Below are 14879 nucleotides of genomic sequence, written 5' to 3'. Positions count from 1 at the left end.
TAAGCACCGCTTAGCAACAACTAAAACATCAGTGTGTTATCAACATTATTTGTATACTAAATCCAAAACACATCACTATACCAGCTACTAGGAATAAAATTAATTCAACTATCCCAGTTGAAACCAGGATAGATGCCTGTCTCTTAAAGCTAATTTTTAGAGTTAATCTGATACTGACAAATAGCTCCATTAATACTTAGATTAACCTATCATCTCTGAAAAGAAATAATATTTGCAACAGAATGAATGTAGAAAGGCAAGTGAATCAAATTAGGGGAGTGATCTACACTGTAATGCTCCCATTTCTCTGTCACTTATTTTAATTCATCCACTAGTTAGCCATATTTTGCATTTTGATACCACTTCTATTGTATTTTTGATACAACTATGATTTTTTTTTTTTATTTATTTACTCCTAGCATCTCTTGCTCATTCAGCAGTCTCAACACCTTGAAGAAGCAACATCTGTGTTGAAGTAGAAGCAACCACCAGGTCCACTCCAGAGGAGCCCTGCCAAGGCTGCTTGCAGTAATTGAGCTTTATGTGAACACAGCATCTTCTTACATAGACTCTCTTACAAGATCAAATTGTAATGGCCAAGATGGAAAAGGAGGATGAAAGAAGAGATGACAGATATATGGATAGTTTTATCATTGGTTTTATGCTGGTTTTAACCCAAGCCAAATTACCACCTTTTGTTATTAAAGCTGATGGTTCTACTCTGATTCTCATTATTACTCCTGGCTGGAAGATCTGGGGTGGGGGTTACCACAGCACTGGTTGCCCTTTATGATTTTGATTTCTTCAAAAAGAAAAGTTCCAGAAAAAGGCTGAATGAAATGGGTCAAGGTAGGAGCAACACCTTTCCAGTTCATGCCTTTCCACTGCTAATACTGACGACAAACTCCTGTGAAATGCCTTTCTGCTGTCATTTCAAAGGAAACTGTTGCCTAAATGGAAAGTTCACTCAATGAGAAAATTCAGTCTGCAATTTTTCTGAGTAACAGTGATTTTTGTATTGGTGTTATCTCTCCATAACCAAGGCTATGAGTAGCCATTTTTCTTACTCTTTCTTTTTACTATGCAGTCAAAGCAAGACTTAGGGACAACAGGCAAAGACTTTTTCAGAAAAAGTCCAATTCCTTTTCCCTACTATATCCTATGTTATTGGACTAATCCACCAACATAAAAATGTTCTGAGAATTTCCACTCCCTGAGAGTATTGTGATACTTCCATACTTTTTTATTTTGCAGAAGAACAAGCAAAATACAGGGGTTTTTTTAATCATTTCACCTAAGTTGCACAATAAATGATGTTCCCAGAAGCTGAAGCAGTTCTTTGTGGAAGACAGGACCATGACCATTTCAGGCACCAGAGCAGCTCACAAAAAATGAAAGAAATACTGAGCTGATCTAAGAACACAAAAGATTTCTCAAAAAAATGTATCTCCTTCCTACTGATTTTGTGGAAATCATATGCTTTTCTGAAAACGGATTCTGATGAGAAATCCCCAGCCAGTTCCAATATACACAGTTTGGACACAGGTGTCCTCTTTTCATTAGTATTTGCTAATTGCCAATCTCTTCACCTAGAAAAGTCCTTTTTGGTGTTGAGCTGCTGAGCAACGACAGCCATTCTCTTAGATACATTCTCTAGGGCACTGTGGAGCAGAGGTGAATTGCAGATGTGATTTATACTGACATCTCTGCAATAGTTTGGTGTTTTCCAGTAAAGTAAGGAACTCGTACGAAGAATTCACGCCTCAGTCATGACCATGCCCTAGCACACACCAATTCACTATAGCTCACCTGCCCTAGCAGAGGTGTCCATCTGAGAAGGACACTGACGATACACGCTGCAAATTTAATGAGGACACGCTGCCAGGGTAACTCATGTGGCAAAACAGCGAAGAGAGCAAAACAGAGGTTCATCCTCCTGCGCACCCAGAGCTGGGGGTGCACCACGTCAGGTCAGGGATCACATCCAACTTTGACCCACACCAAGGGGCAGCGTAAGTTACAAGGACCTGATTTAATTCCTCTAATAGGTTCACTTATGCTGTCTCAAAGCCCAAGCACTCATGCTCTGTATATCCTTAAAAAAACCTGGAGACACTGAATAGGTTTCTTTAGTTCATCTGTGTTTTGAACTCCTCGTTTGGCCCACCAGCTAATGAGGAGCGATGCCCTGAAAGACATCAGGGTTCTCCCACAAGGGAATTAGAAGCTGAAAGATAAAAACACCAAATGATCGAATGTACAAATCGCTCTCTATACTCCCGGAGCTGTGTGAAGGGGGATAGGCTTTTGTGTAATGAATTATTACCCCAAAAATCACAACTAGTCCTCACTTAAATGAAGAGTTTGGTCCTGTGAATTACAGGTACTACTTCTTGTATTAATTTCTGAAGAACCAGAAATGCTGTGTTCTATACACTAGAACACAAAACAGAGGAAAACACAAGCTCTAGTCACTGTGTGACCACTGTTTTTTTCCCCAAACTAGGCATAAGCTGAGATGAAGTTCTTCCCATTTAATGTCATTCACCTGTGCAGTCTTGAAATAAGAGTAGTGAGACAAAGAGTAGTTGTTTGGGCAAACGAGATGTGTGAATACTGTGCCTTGGTTATAATAAGTGTTTGGCATTTCTCTAAAATATATGGACAAAGATGACTAAAAGAAATAGAAGCCAACAGTAGAGAGAGAGAATCCCAGGCCTGAATTCCTTTTCAACCCTTTCAGGAAAATCCTTTGTGGAGGTCGCTTCCTGGAGACTGCTGGGACTCAGTTAAAATCCATTATGCCAACCCTTCTTCCTGCTCTGAAGCTGCAGAAAGGATTGCAAGAGTCAACAGACACGGTCAGCCTGTATCCACAGAGAAGGGATTGCCCTGGGAGCACAGCGAGTTTATTCCTTGTCACTGGACTTGGCAGGTATTTTCAATCAGATAAAACAAGCAAACAAAAATGCACAGAGCAGGATTTTGTCACGCGTAAATGTGTAAATTCAGACTCTCAAAAAATGTATACTATTTAATGAAGACATCTTTTCTCTCTGAAGACTCTGTCCTACTAGGAAAGTGTCTGTACAGGCAGGGTCATGCTCTCTTTCTCACCTGTGAATAACAAATCTCTTCTATGCCTAGAAAGCCACCCCAGGAGACAGTCTCATAGTAAGGGCATTCCTCGTAGGAAGCAGAAAGAAAGAAACCTGGACCGTCATTTTTAGATCAGTTTCTAATGAGCGTTTCAGTGCTAAAAGGATCTGTACAACTGTCTGCTAACTCACGTGCAAAAGGCAAGTGCTAGCCACACTCCATTTTTGAGAAGAGGATCATGGTATCATCCTCTCTTCTCCTTCCTGGGGGATCCAGGTAGACACGTGACCTTCAGAAGATACCTGAGTGATGGGATTCATCTATTCACTATTGCCCAGGACTTCTGCATGCTACTCTTGAATCTCGTACACTGACTCAGTACCTGAGCATTTCATACTTGGAACAAAGTGTCAAAAAGTCACATCTTTAGAGACCTTCAGGGTTTTTGTGTTTTTATCATCATGTTATCATTCAGTCCCACCCTGAGGTTTTGTTCTTCATCTAAAGAAAAAAGCAAAAACTGTTGTTCTTAACACTCTTCCCACAGCCTTCCTCCTACCTCTGCTACATCCCCCTGGGCTGCCCAGTTCTCTCCACCTCGAGTCAGCACAGCTCCTCCAGCCCATCCCCAGCACTGCAGCACCAATGCGCCAAGCGGGATGTTTCAGACAAACACTGTCTCTTTCTTATAAAGTCAAGAGATCTGAATGCCTAACGCGCGTATCCATCAAACAATTTTTGGCCAAGTCTGAAATGCTGCTGCCAGCTTCCAGCTGTGACTTCTGGCCTGTTTTAACTCCCTGTATCCACCCCTACCGTTGAAAATTAATTTAACACAAGACAGGCTGGTGTCAGGCCTTCAGTGTTGTGTCGTCTTTTTGTACAGACAGTGAAGCTAATTGTTTCAAGTGTTCACTAACCACACTTGACTACACCAACTTTCTGAGGAGTTTCAGTTTCTCCTCTTACTGAGGTTAATGGTGTGGAGACTGTGAGAGTATTTTGCAATATTTTTATGCAGGTTTTCCATGGTTTTAGTTTCCCATGATTTTTTAGATTAATGTTTGGGAGGAGAGAGAAGGTGGTGTTCGCTATTTTTCTGACTTCTGTAATGTCTTGTCTTGGTCTGGGAGAATGGGAAATGGGGAATATTTGCATCCCATAGTCTGACCTGGACCTGTTTGTCCTCCCAAATTGAAGGGAGCCATGTCCATGCCAGGGAAACTCCTTGGCTGAAACAATGGGAAGCTTAATTTCATCTTTACCAGGAGTAATCGCCTTCAAAAGCTTCCCCTGATTAAAACCTGCTTAGGGAGACAACAGGTCATGCAGTAGGCAAGTCTACAAAACTATACCTTTTCTCTTGTTGTAGGAGGTCCTGAATACCTTCCACTTATGGTCTTTGCCTGGTTACTTTTTCTTTCTGTACCCAAAAAACCAGCAAAGGCTGGATTGTTTGTGGAAAGCTCTCTTCCTTTGTTGTAAATTGGTTTTGGTTGCCAATATTTTGGCAAGGATAAATCTCAACTCACAACAGATTTCAGTCTTTTTCATGTTAAACATTAGAGCCATGCCTTTTAGGCCAAAACTTAGAGTCAAAGAAGATTGGGCCCCTATCAGTGTGTAGAAACTGCCACAATTAAATTCAAGCATTAACTGAGAAAGCTGTGTAAAGGTAAAACTTGTGTCCTGTTCAAAATAAACTGGAATTTTGTCATTTGTCATACATTTGTACTCAAGAAATGGATCTCATAGGAAAAAAAATGAGAAATACTGGGTTTGGAGTCTTAATAAGCTTGAAGGAATATAATGTGAACATCAGTAAAATCAATAGAAAGACTCCCAAAGACTCCCAAAGGGCTACAGGTCAGGCCTATGAGATAACTAATACAATGAGACTGTTAAACGCAATGATTTTGCAACATCCAAAATCAAAATTAAGAAAAATCTTTTAGAAGTTTCTTCCTAAATAACCTATATTTCCCTCAAGGAATCCACTGGTAAAACTCCTCAAGGGATGTACTTAAGCCAAATGAACAACATTTGAAACTCCTTGACTGTACTGCAAAATATTTTTAATGGCTTTGTTTATGCTTTTAGATGAAATGCTCCTCACAGTGATTTGTGTGGAATGTTTACAGACTCGTGTATTACTCTGTTATCAGATAATTCACAATACTCTTACTTAAACAAGCAGACACAAATAATCAAACTTGACAAGTCAAAAAAAAAGAAGTGCTGGCAGGTATGGAAAACACTGAACAGTGGGTGGGGATATAATATTTTCTAAGTAAAATGCCATGAATATGAGTATAGCATGCGATTTAATAGCAAATTCTTCATATTGCGCATTAAGCTGGCAGTGTGCGCTGTCACGCAATAAACATTGTTCACATCAACTAGAAGTAGCACAAAGGACCCACGCGGTAACAACAGGGCACTTTCCAATGAGACAAAACTTCAGAAAAATGTGATTGAGCAACATGAGTGATTGAATTCTTTCACTGCTGTTTGCTTCTGTTTTCTATTTCTGTTATTACTGCTGGTGAGCCGACCTTCTGAAACGTACATCTCATTTTTCAGGACGGGTTGGCACAGCACACGCTTCCGCGCTTTGTTTCAGCAGCAAAAGACTATTCTCTAAAATACCAAACAATGACACGTTGACCCAAGACACAAACCTTCAGGATTGCTGTTTCTGCTGCACAGACCACTTCTGTAACGCTTTTGCATAAATGTAACCTCCAGCAATCTGGAGAGAAAAACAAACTTATTGCAAGCTTATATTTTAGAATTTTTCAAACCCCTCATATAAACACAGTGTCAGATATGACTGCAATAATCTGACGTTAGTGCTGCCTGCTTTAAAGCTCTCACAAGCAGGCATGTTTGGTTTACAACCCTAATTTCTCCAGGATCACCTCCTACCACTGACACTGACGGTACACGCTGTTCTCACCCTCCCTGTGTACGTGGGTGTGTTACCGGGTGTGTAAATCAGAGCAGCTGCAGCCAGAGCAGCTGCAGGGACACACGCAATGCCGCTGATCTGGTCGTATGTGGGTGGGTGAGTGTGGTTTGTGTATAGCCGGAGGGCTTCCCTCTTGGAAATTCTGGGATTAATGACACATTAAGCCCTCTCCAAGAGAGTGGATTGAAAAGGACGAAAGAAAAAAAAAAAAAATTGAAACAGGCAGGCAGGCTGATGGCTTTTCCTGCAAAGTTTAGTACTTCAAAAGTTAACTTCTAAGCAACTGCAGCTGCATGGATAAAGCCCATCTTGGACAATATGCAGCAGCCCTTTCCTTTCCATCAGCATCTCCAACTTGTTGCCTACCTCTGTTGGATTCCCTTGTTGGCCATTAGCACTGAGTCAGCTCCATTAGGTAAGGATTTTGTACTTTTTAATTATTTGATAGTCATTTGGGGGATTGAGTTCATGTGTATTTTAAACTGAGATGATCTTGTTTACATTTAATTTTCGGTGTGGGTTAGAGTGATAGAGGGCTATTATTAGAAAGACCCTTCAAAATAGACTGGAAGTAAGGTTAAAATAAACAACTTCTCAGGTAATGAAGAAGGTCACAGTGATAATCAAGCATGCTTACAGCACATACAATGTTTATTGTCTATTAGAGGACTTGAGCTTTTTTTTTTCTTTTTTTTTTTTTTTAAACAAAGACATTACGAACCTCTGAAGATTCTTACTTCCTACTGGAAAAAAAAAATCAAGTGATTTAAAGAATATTCATAACATTTTCCCATAAATGGAATATATGAAATGAGCCATAAAAGAAGAAAAAACTTTAAAATAAGAACCTATTCCTCTAAGGAAAGAAGTATATACACCATATATCAGACCAACATTATAGATTAGTTAATTACACATATAATAATACACAGCTATACAGTCTCTGGCAATAAAAAGTTCATGAGTAATTTTTCTACTACTGTACACATTAAATGCAAGGCTCGTTTCACTCTAGCACAGAGTTCGAAGAGGACATAGATTTTACATACATAGCTTGTTTATACAACTTTATTAATCTACTGCAGGAATACATTGAAAATCATGTTAGACATTATTCAACTAGTAAGAACAGAACGTAGGACCAGAGCGTAGTGCTGGGAGTGATTATGGATACAAACTCTTTGGAGGCACTCCCCCCTTAATGGCAATGCGTTGCAATATTTTACAAAAACTAATTCCAGTAGAGTTTCAACTAGTCTTAAAAGTGATTGTCAGGCAGCACTCATTAGCTCGAGGAAGATAAAACAATTTAAAGCACTCTTCATTTGAATATCAAAGGGTCATCCAGAAAGGTTTGCAGGACTAAACACAAGGCAAATGACCTTATCGCCTTTATCTTCAAACAATGCCTTTAATTTCTGAAAGCTTTTGAAGGGTTGCCAGTTTTATGCAGTGTAGCAGCTACTTATCTGATAGAACAAGCTTTTCATCAAGGGGAAATGACCTTTTAACTCCTAGTAACTAAGTAACTGTATTTTCCAGTGTATTTTTGTTACTGAAGGTAATATGTATAGACGTATTTATTAAACTGGGAACACAAAACAAGAATTAAGAAATAGCTTGGTGTCTCTTAGGTGATGCAGAAGGATACTTAAGACTTGTTGGTTTGGTTTTTTTCATAGTGTGAACTTGAAGTAAATTAAACTGCTCAAAAAAGTTTACATTCTGACAGATTGTGTTGTGACATTATAAGGATATTAACAGAGCCATATGCTGTTTACTTTTGTACTCTGAGTATAACAAACCTACTAATCCCATAAGAATTTAACTGTGAATAAGGAACGTCTGACCAAACAGCTTTCTGCAGATGCCTCGTTAAGAGGGAGAAGATGAAAAAGTCCTTTAAAGACCAAGGAAGACCTTTATCATCTTCTGCTGTCGTGTTTCAGGGAATGAAACTCCCAGTGATGGAGGATATTCTCATTATTTGGGGTTTTTACACCATTTCCTGTGACTGAGAAACATGAAAGGGTTACCGATAACATCCGTAGCTCCTCTCTGGTAAAAGATTAAGTAAAGCGTCAGGGACAAAAGCAACTCAGTGAATCATAGATGTGGGAGGGCTGACACAACACAGAGCTTGTCAGACTTCTCAAACGAAATTCTGCAAATAAGTCAATCAAAAGAAAAAGACAACAGATTTTTTACAGAGGTATTTTAGACAAAAGTATTTATCTTAAAATAGGTAGCTGCTTGTAACATCACCATTGAGATGGAATTGCTCCCCATCCCCTCTGGAGCCTTTTCATAACGTACGATTGAAAAAGTTTTTAATTTGGTCGTGAGCTTCCTGCAAAGGCATCGGCCTCCCTCGAAGCTCGCAAAATCTGCTGGAGCTTCACTGTGAGGTGCTACATATACAGTAAAATCAGGTAAAATTAATTGTTTGCAAGTTCACTCCTGTGGATTTTTCTCAACTCTGAAACACATAAGAAAAAATGTGAGCGTATCCTGAGGTGAAGAAAGAGGAGAAGAGAGAGGCTGGTGTCAGGGAGCGGCTAGGTGCCTACAGCCAGCGGGCAAAGACGCTGCATTCTCAAATGGCCAAAATGGTCTGATTTGATTTAAGAAAGTAAATGAGAATAGTTTAGCATGGCAAAAATTATTCAGTATGTCTTTCAATGTTATAAACCTTGGTCTTGCTTTCACTAGAAGAATGAAATGGAAATCGGAGTATGTAATCTGCTTTGTGAGCTACCCACAAGCAACCCATGATCTCACTTGTGAGCTTCTGCTGTAAAATCTGAGTGCCATGGACTTTCCATGCTTCAAGCAAAAATCTACTGGAGCTGAGAAAACATTTCCCCATGAGTATTTCAAAAGGAATAATTCAAACTGCTCAGGAGCTTTCCCACCTACTTCATGCACCTACTGCAGATGGCAAACCCTCCTGTCCCTTGGTCAGACCTCAGACTTGCCACCCAGGTCCCCAGAAACCCCCGGAGTCCCAGGGCTCCTGCCACCCTCTGGGTGCCTGAGCACAGGAGGGGTGCAAACCCCCCAGGGAAGCCCCAAAGTATCTGGCTGGAAACAGCTTGCAGGGATCAAGCTCTCGGGCCATGAGTGGGTTGGGTCAGGGACATTCCCGTGACTTCGGAAATTACACTGGGATTATTCTGGCTCCATGTCTTTGCTCTGTGGAAAGCACAACAGACATTTATAGCACTGTGCAAACAAAAAATACCCTGCTGCAAACAAAAAATACTTCCTACAGAAGTAAAACCAAGATTCCCTGGCTATGGCAAACAAGCCGTAACAACTGCCAAAGGGAAAGGAACAACCTTTACCGCATGTTTCTCTCCCAGTATAATTTTTAATATCAAAAGCTGTTTACAGGTTAATATTTTATTTCCCTCTTACTTAAGTTTTTGTCAACATCAAGTAGCTCCGGTAGCCTCATTGTCTGGAATTAATCCAGTTTGTGCTGGTTCAACTAAGAGAGAAATCTGATCTTACCTGATTATGTGCGGTCAAAGCAGAGCTAGTAGCTGGGGCTTTACAATGATTTCTGTTTGCTGATAACATTTTCGTTCCTCTCCTTTTTATCTGAAAGATAACGGGGTTATGCTTACTGCAGGAATAGTTCTTTCATAAGGACAAGATCAGGTGGCTACTGCGGTCTGGGGTGAGGGAACCTCTTTCACCTTATCCTGAATGTGCTTGCGACTCTCCTGAGCAGCATCAGTACGTCACTACTGGATGTTAGGACTTTGAAATTTGGTAGGGAAATAGTTTTTAGCTCACACATTTGCCTTCCAATCTTCTGATAAAAATTAATAGTTGTTTTCAAAGTTACACAGATTTACAAAATACGTTTGGTGTGAGAGCTGCCTTTCTACTGCAGCTCTCAAGGATTTGCCTATTTCCCATTGATCTGCCAAATGCGTACACAGTTTAAACTCCTTAACATCTATTTATTACTCTGTGCTGTACTAAAATTGAGGATCGTTTTATTAGACACTGTTCATAACAGTATAGGACATTCATGGCCAAAATGTTTGCTTTATATGGTCCAGTTCCTCGAAGTTATTTTGTCTCCAAATGCCAAATCCAAAGAAGTATTGTATACATCTAACTTCCTTTGCAATCGATAGGAGCTGCAAGTAGTCAAGACAAATCAGTGTTTGTTCCTAAATTGACAAGACAAATTGCTGCAGAGAGGCAGCATCATCATTCTGTTTTACAGATGGGATGGAGACGTAAAGCGGCTCAAGGTCATGCAGAAAATCCTTTGGTGGAGCTGAGATCTATGCCGAGGCCTCACGAGTCACAACCCAGCCCCGTTAACTGCAGCACAGCTCATAACTGAAATGAAAGCCATTATAGTAAATAGGAGCATAATAAAAATTCTGAACCTTTCTCCATCTTCCTTCTAAACTCTGAAGTCGAATGGCTACACACACATACGCAAGGGGACACAAAGTATTGTTGGTGGGTTTTAGACTTTTTAACACATTTTAGAGGAACGAAACTTGAAATTTCACCCAAATCCCCTTTGATTTCCATCAGGAAAGGATCCAATCATTTCCAAAATGCTCTATCTACTTTATCATACAAATATAGTTGAAGAAAAGAAGGAAAAGTCTTTCCTGCACTAATTTCATTAAAGACAGAATTTCTTGCCTGTTTTTTTTCTGCTTCTTCCTAGACCACTTTGTAGCCTAATAAAGCATTTCTGGCTTTGGAAATGGCTCTTTCATTCCAATATATTTCCTTCAATTTTTGTGTCAACTAGACTTGCTGCTTCAAAAGGCTGAGAATATTTTGAGAGGTACCATTTCATTTATTTTAACTGAGTTTCTACTGTGCCCCTTTGAATAGTTAGCTGGGAAAAGGTCTCAAGGCAGCCACATTACTGGTTTGGCTGATTTTGACTACAAATTTATTTCCTTGGACATTTGTAGGTTTGTTCTTTGTTCTTTCGTCTTTTTGGCGACTTTCTTCCTGGATGAAACGTCTTTCTTGTGACTTCAAATATGGAGGTTCACTGTTGGACATTGCTGATGCCCAATCCAGTACAAATATGGATATTGTGTTTAACGCTTGTCTGGCAGCATATATTACTTGTTTAATGATTCTTAAGTTTTCTTCGAAGTACTGTATTTTACCTTCAGTTACGACCTTTATTAATTTCATTTGGGCAGCTACACTATGTGTTTTGCCCTAAGTAGAGAGTATTTATGGTGAAATCTGAAAAAAGTGGATTAATTTGAAGAATATTTTTCATCTGACTTTGAAACACCAATAAAACCATGTGTTAGTGAATGCAATTGTTTGTACAGCTTTTCTGGAAAGAGTTTTGTGTGTTAAGCTCTTAGGAGATTTACTTAATGAATGTATGTACTCATTTGCTTCTTTCTGACACATATTATTTTGATTATTCTGACGTCTGTTACTTTGATTGCTGTGTTCACACTGCATGGCATCCACAGGGAGCCGCAAGGGAATATTCTACATATTGAAAGGAAAAAAAATTGATTGCCTAATATAGTTGAGGGATTGTAGTAGTCTGCTCTGCTCCTTTTGCTGGTTTTATATTAATTCATCGATTGAGAGCGAGTTTATCTTATTCCCCTATTTTGTTCACAAAGCAGCTTCCACGAGCTGGATAGCAATTTATCTGCATACCACAATAATGTAATGCATCTCCCGTGGTAGCTGGAGCATTTTACAACTCAACTGTCCCTTGACAGCTTTGTGTGTTGACAGTTTCAGTAAACAGTCCTTCATGTAGTATCTTGCTGATGCCTCATCAGCTCAGTAGCTCTTGCACTTTACATGAACCGGTGGATACCCCAACTTTTCCTCCTCCTTACGCTAATAAGAGTCATAGAATCATAGAATCACAGAATGGTTTGGGTTGGAAGGGACCTCAAAGCCCATCTAGTTCCACTCCCCTGCCATGGGCAGAGACACCCTCCATTAGCCCAGGTTGCCCAAAGCCCCATCCAACCTGGCCTTGAACACTGCCAGGGAGCCAGGGGCAGCCACAGCTTCTCTGGGCAGCCTCTTCCAGGGCCTCAGCACCCTCACAGGGAAGAATTTCTGCCTCAGATCTCATCTAACTCTCCCCTCCTTCAGCTTCAGGCCATTCCCCCCTTGTCCTATCACTACATGCCCTTGCATAACATTTCCCATCCTGAACTCACAGTCTTACTTTCTCTTAATTTTTTAAATGGCTGATCAAGTTATGTTTAATTTTTTGCCTCAGAAGGCAAAAGTCTATGGAAAAAAATCTAGAAGGTGATACAGAGACAGGAAGGTTCTCAGAAGTTCCTGAATTAATAGCTCTATAATGACTTTAATAGTAAATGTGGATCTGAACTAGACCATTCCTTTACAGAAAGGAGCCTGTATTATATCAGCTCCTAATTGCTTCTCATCTCAGTTTAAAATTGTATTTTGCTGATGTTTGACCATCATGCAAACTTTTCATGGACTTTTAGCTCACTGATTTTCTACAGCCCTACATGAAGAGCAAAGGGAAGTAAAACTCAGTCACTAGTTTATTTCATAGCTACACTAAAGTTTTGTTATTCATAACTTAATAATTAAAAATTTCTTTAGAATTAGCATTACTAGACCTCACTGCATTAGTCAGATATGTTATTTGTTGATCTGGTCCAGCTACCAGAATAGGCAGATTTGGAAACATCTTTCAGAGATTATTTTTAATAGTCCTCTTTCTTTGTCCCTTTCCTCCAATTATTTGCTTTATAATCAACTATGGGTATGCTATAAAATTAGTTGACTGTGACTCAGCCTCCCTCAATAACACAGCATAGATACTTTGATTCACTCAGGCTACCTTATCATCAGCTCTGTTCTTTTCTTAATGGGCTAGAGAAAAAAAAATATAAAAATTCTCAGAGCCATTTGCTCTGTTCTTTTATTAGATGTTAAGATTAGAGCAAGCAATGAAGACATAAACAGGGTGAAATCTAATTAATTCCTTGTCTCTCTTTTGCAAGAAATACAAGGAAAATGAAGAGGAGGCTATTTCCTACCCAAATGTACTTGCAACTCATTCTTCAAGTGCTAAAATACATGGACATTTCATTTTCTGAATGTGTATAAAACAGAATAAAAATTAAGGTAAAAGAAAGCTATCCTTCTTCCTTAGCTAGCCCGTAACCACCCCAGAATTTGGTTTTTGCTCCAACAGATTCTTGTAAGTTCCCATGGGACTCAGCCACCCACACTCCGTAACATTCCTGAAGTATTTGGGCTTCTTTTCTCTATAATATGCTTTAAAAGTCTCACTCATAATTGTTAAACATAGGATTCCTCCAGTTTCAAATAATTTTCAGTCCTTTGCCTGGACTAGTTATTTCAATTGATCCTGTAAAAGAAATCCCTAATAAACCACTGAGAACAGTTACACTGGGAACGCTGCAGTAGCATTCCCAGTCTGGAGCAAGGATGCATTTTGTCCATCCTCCAGTAGCTGCGTGAGGATACCTGTGCAGGGACACGACCTGCCTTGCCCAGCGGGTCAGCATCTCCCAAAATGGCAGCAGGCAGGACTGGCTTGTGCCTCCCAGCACAGCACCGGTACAATCCTGCCCGCTGCCACATGCCTCGCAGGGGAAAGGGTTTGATATTTCCTTAAGGTAGCATAGTCAAAGACTACGTGTGGAAGGACTTGGGACTCGGATGTGGAGGGCTGAAGTTCAGCTTAATCCCTGTCCCTAGTGTGTGCTTGTGTGAGGGCATTAGGCTTAAAGATACTGATGTACTTCAAGATTGCTGGATTCAAGTTGCAGACTATGATCCCAGCACAAGTTATACATCTCCCAGAGGAATTTTACAACTATTTTCTGCTCTTGACACGATTGCTGCCTTGCAATACAAATAGCTTTGACATAAATCATAAATCTACTACCTACCCCCATTCATTCACTTCTTCCTTTTTCATGTTTTCCCAATAACCGGTATTTTAGTCATGAAAATCACCCACGGTTATTCCTGCTGCTTGATAACGCCTGTTATCCGCTAACATTTCTTGTTCTGTTTGCTATTACCTATACTCCTTGCATGGGTGTGTAGATGCTTTCTCTCATTAATACACTGCTGACAATGTTATTCATCTGCTGTTTCAAAACAACTTCATCTTCTGTCTTAGGTCTGAGCTTGCAGATTGCCTTCCAAGAATACCAAGCATCCTCATTAAGTGCCGGCGGGATGCGAGGGGACCTGGCGAGCTGTGCCCCGTCAGCCCCGCGTGTCTCCCAAGGAACCCGGCACAGAAGCTCTCACGAGGTCAAAAAACTGCTGGAAGGAGTTTCTTTACTACTCAGAAAGACTGGTGGCAGAGACACTAAGTAGTACCTGGATATGCAATGATTAACTGGAAAACAAGCTGTCTTAAAGTCTGTTTTTTTGTGGTGGTATTGGATTTTATTTTTTTTAAGACTCTTGAAGCAGACAACTTTATTCTGGCTTCTTTTAATGAGGTTTGCTGAGAAATCCTTCTGTGGTAGTGAATCACAGGCTTTCTGAAAGACTCTTCGGTGAGGTTCTCAGATTTAAAACCTTGCATCTGGTCAGCACACGGGCACAAGGTATGCCTTTGACAACCTTAACATATATTAATATTTATGTTGCTTTCAATGCAGCTAAACTGAACATAAAACAAAAACATTGCAATCCTGTAAAAGGTAGCACAGACAGCCACATAAGCATAGGAAACACCATTTTGGCTACCACTGTAATCACTGCTTCATGTAATTATTGCTAAAATTAGTGC

At 40.0% G+C, this 14879-nt stretch overlaps 1 protein-coding gene across 4 annotated transcripts in view; it reads left to right on the top strand.

Moving 5' to 3' along the window:
• The first annotated feature begins 6148 nt into the window (after window positions 1-6148).
• The window catches only part of LOC104639011 (von Willebrand factor D and EGF domain-containing protein), a 186380-nt gene continuing 177649 nt past the window's right edge, over window positions 6149-14879 (top strand). For all 4 annotated transcript variants that reach the window (XR_012836185.1, XM_075757244.1, XM_075757245.1 and 1 more), the window contains exon 1: window positions 6149-6485. Coding sequence is in view for 3 of the 4 variants with exons in the window: in XM_075757244.1 (XP_075613359.1) it covers window positions 6389-6485 (97 nt within the window). In the remaining variant the exon portion in view is untranslated. The remainder of the gene's footprint in view (window positions 6486-14879) is intronic.

The sequence above is a fragment of the Balearica regulorum genome, chromosome 6 (assembly GCF_011004875.1).
Source record: "Balearica regulorum gibbericeps isolate bBalReg1 chromosome 6, bBalReg1.pri, whole genome shotgun sequence".
In the NCBI taxonomy this organism is placed as follows: Eukaryota; Metazoa; Chordata; class Aves; order Gruiformes; family Gruidae; genus Balearica; species Balearica regulorum.
The sequence above is the reverse complement of the archived record's forward strand: the minus strand, read 5'-3'. Positions and strand labels throughout refer to the sequence as shown.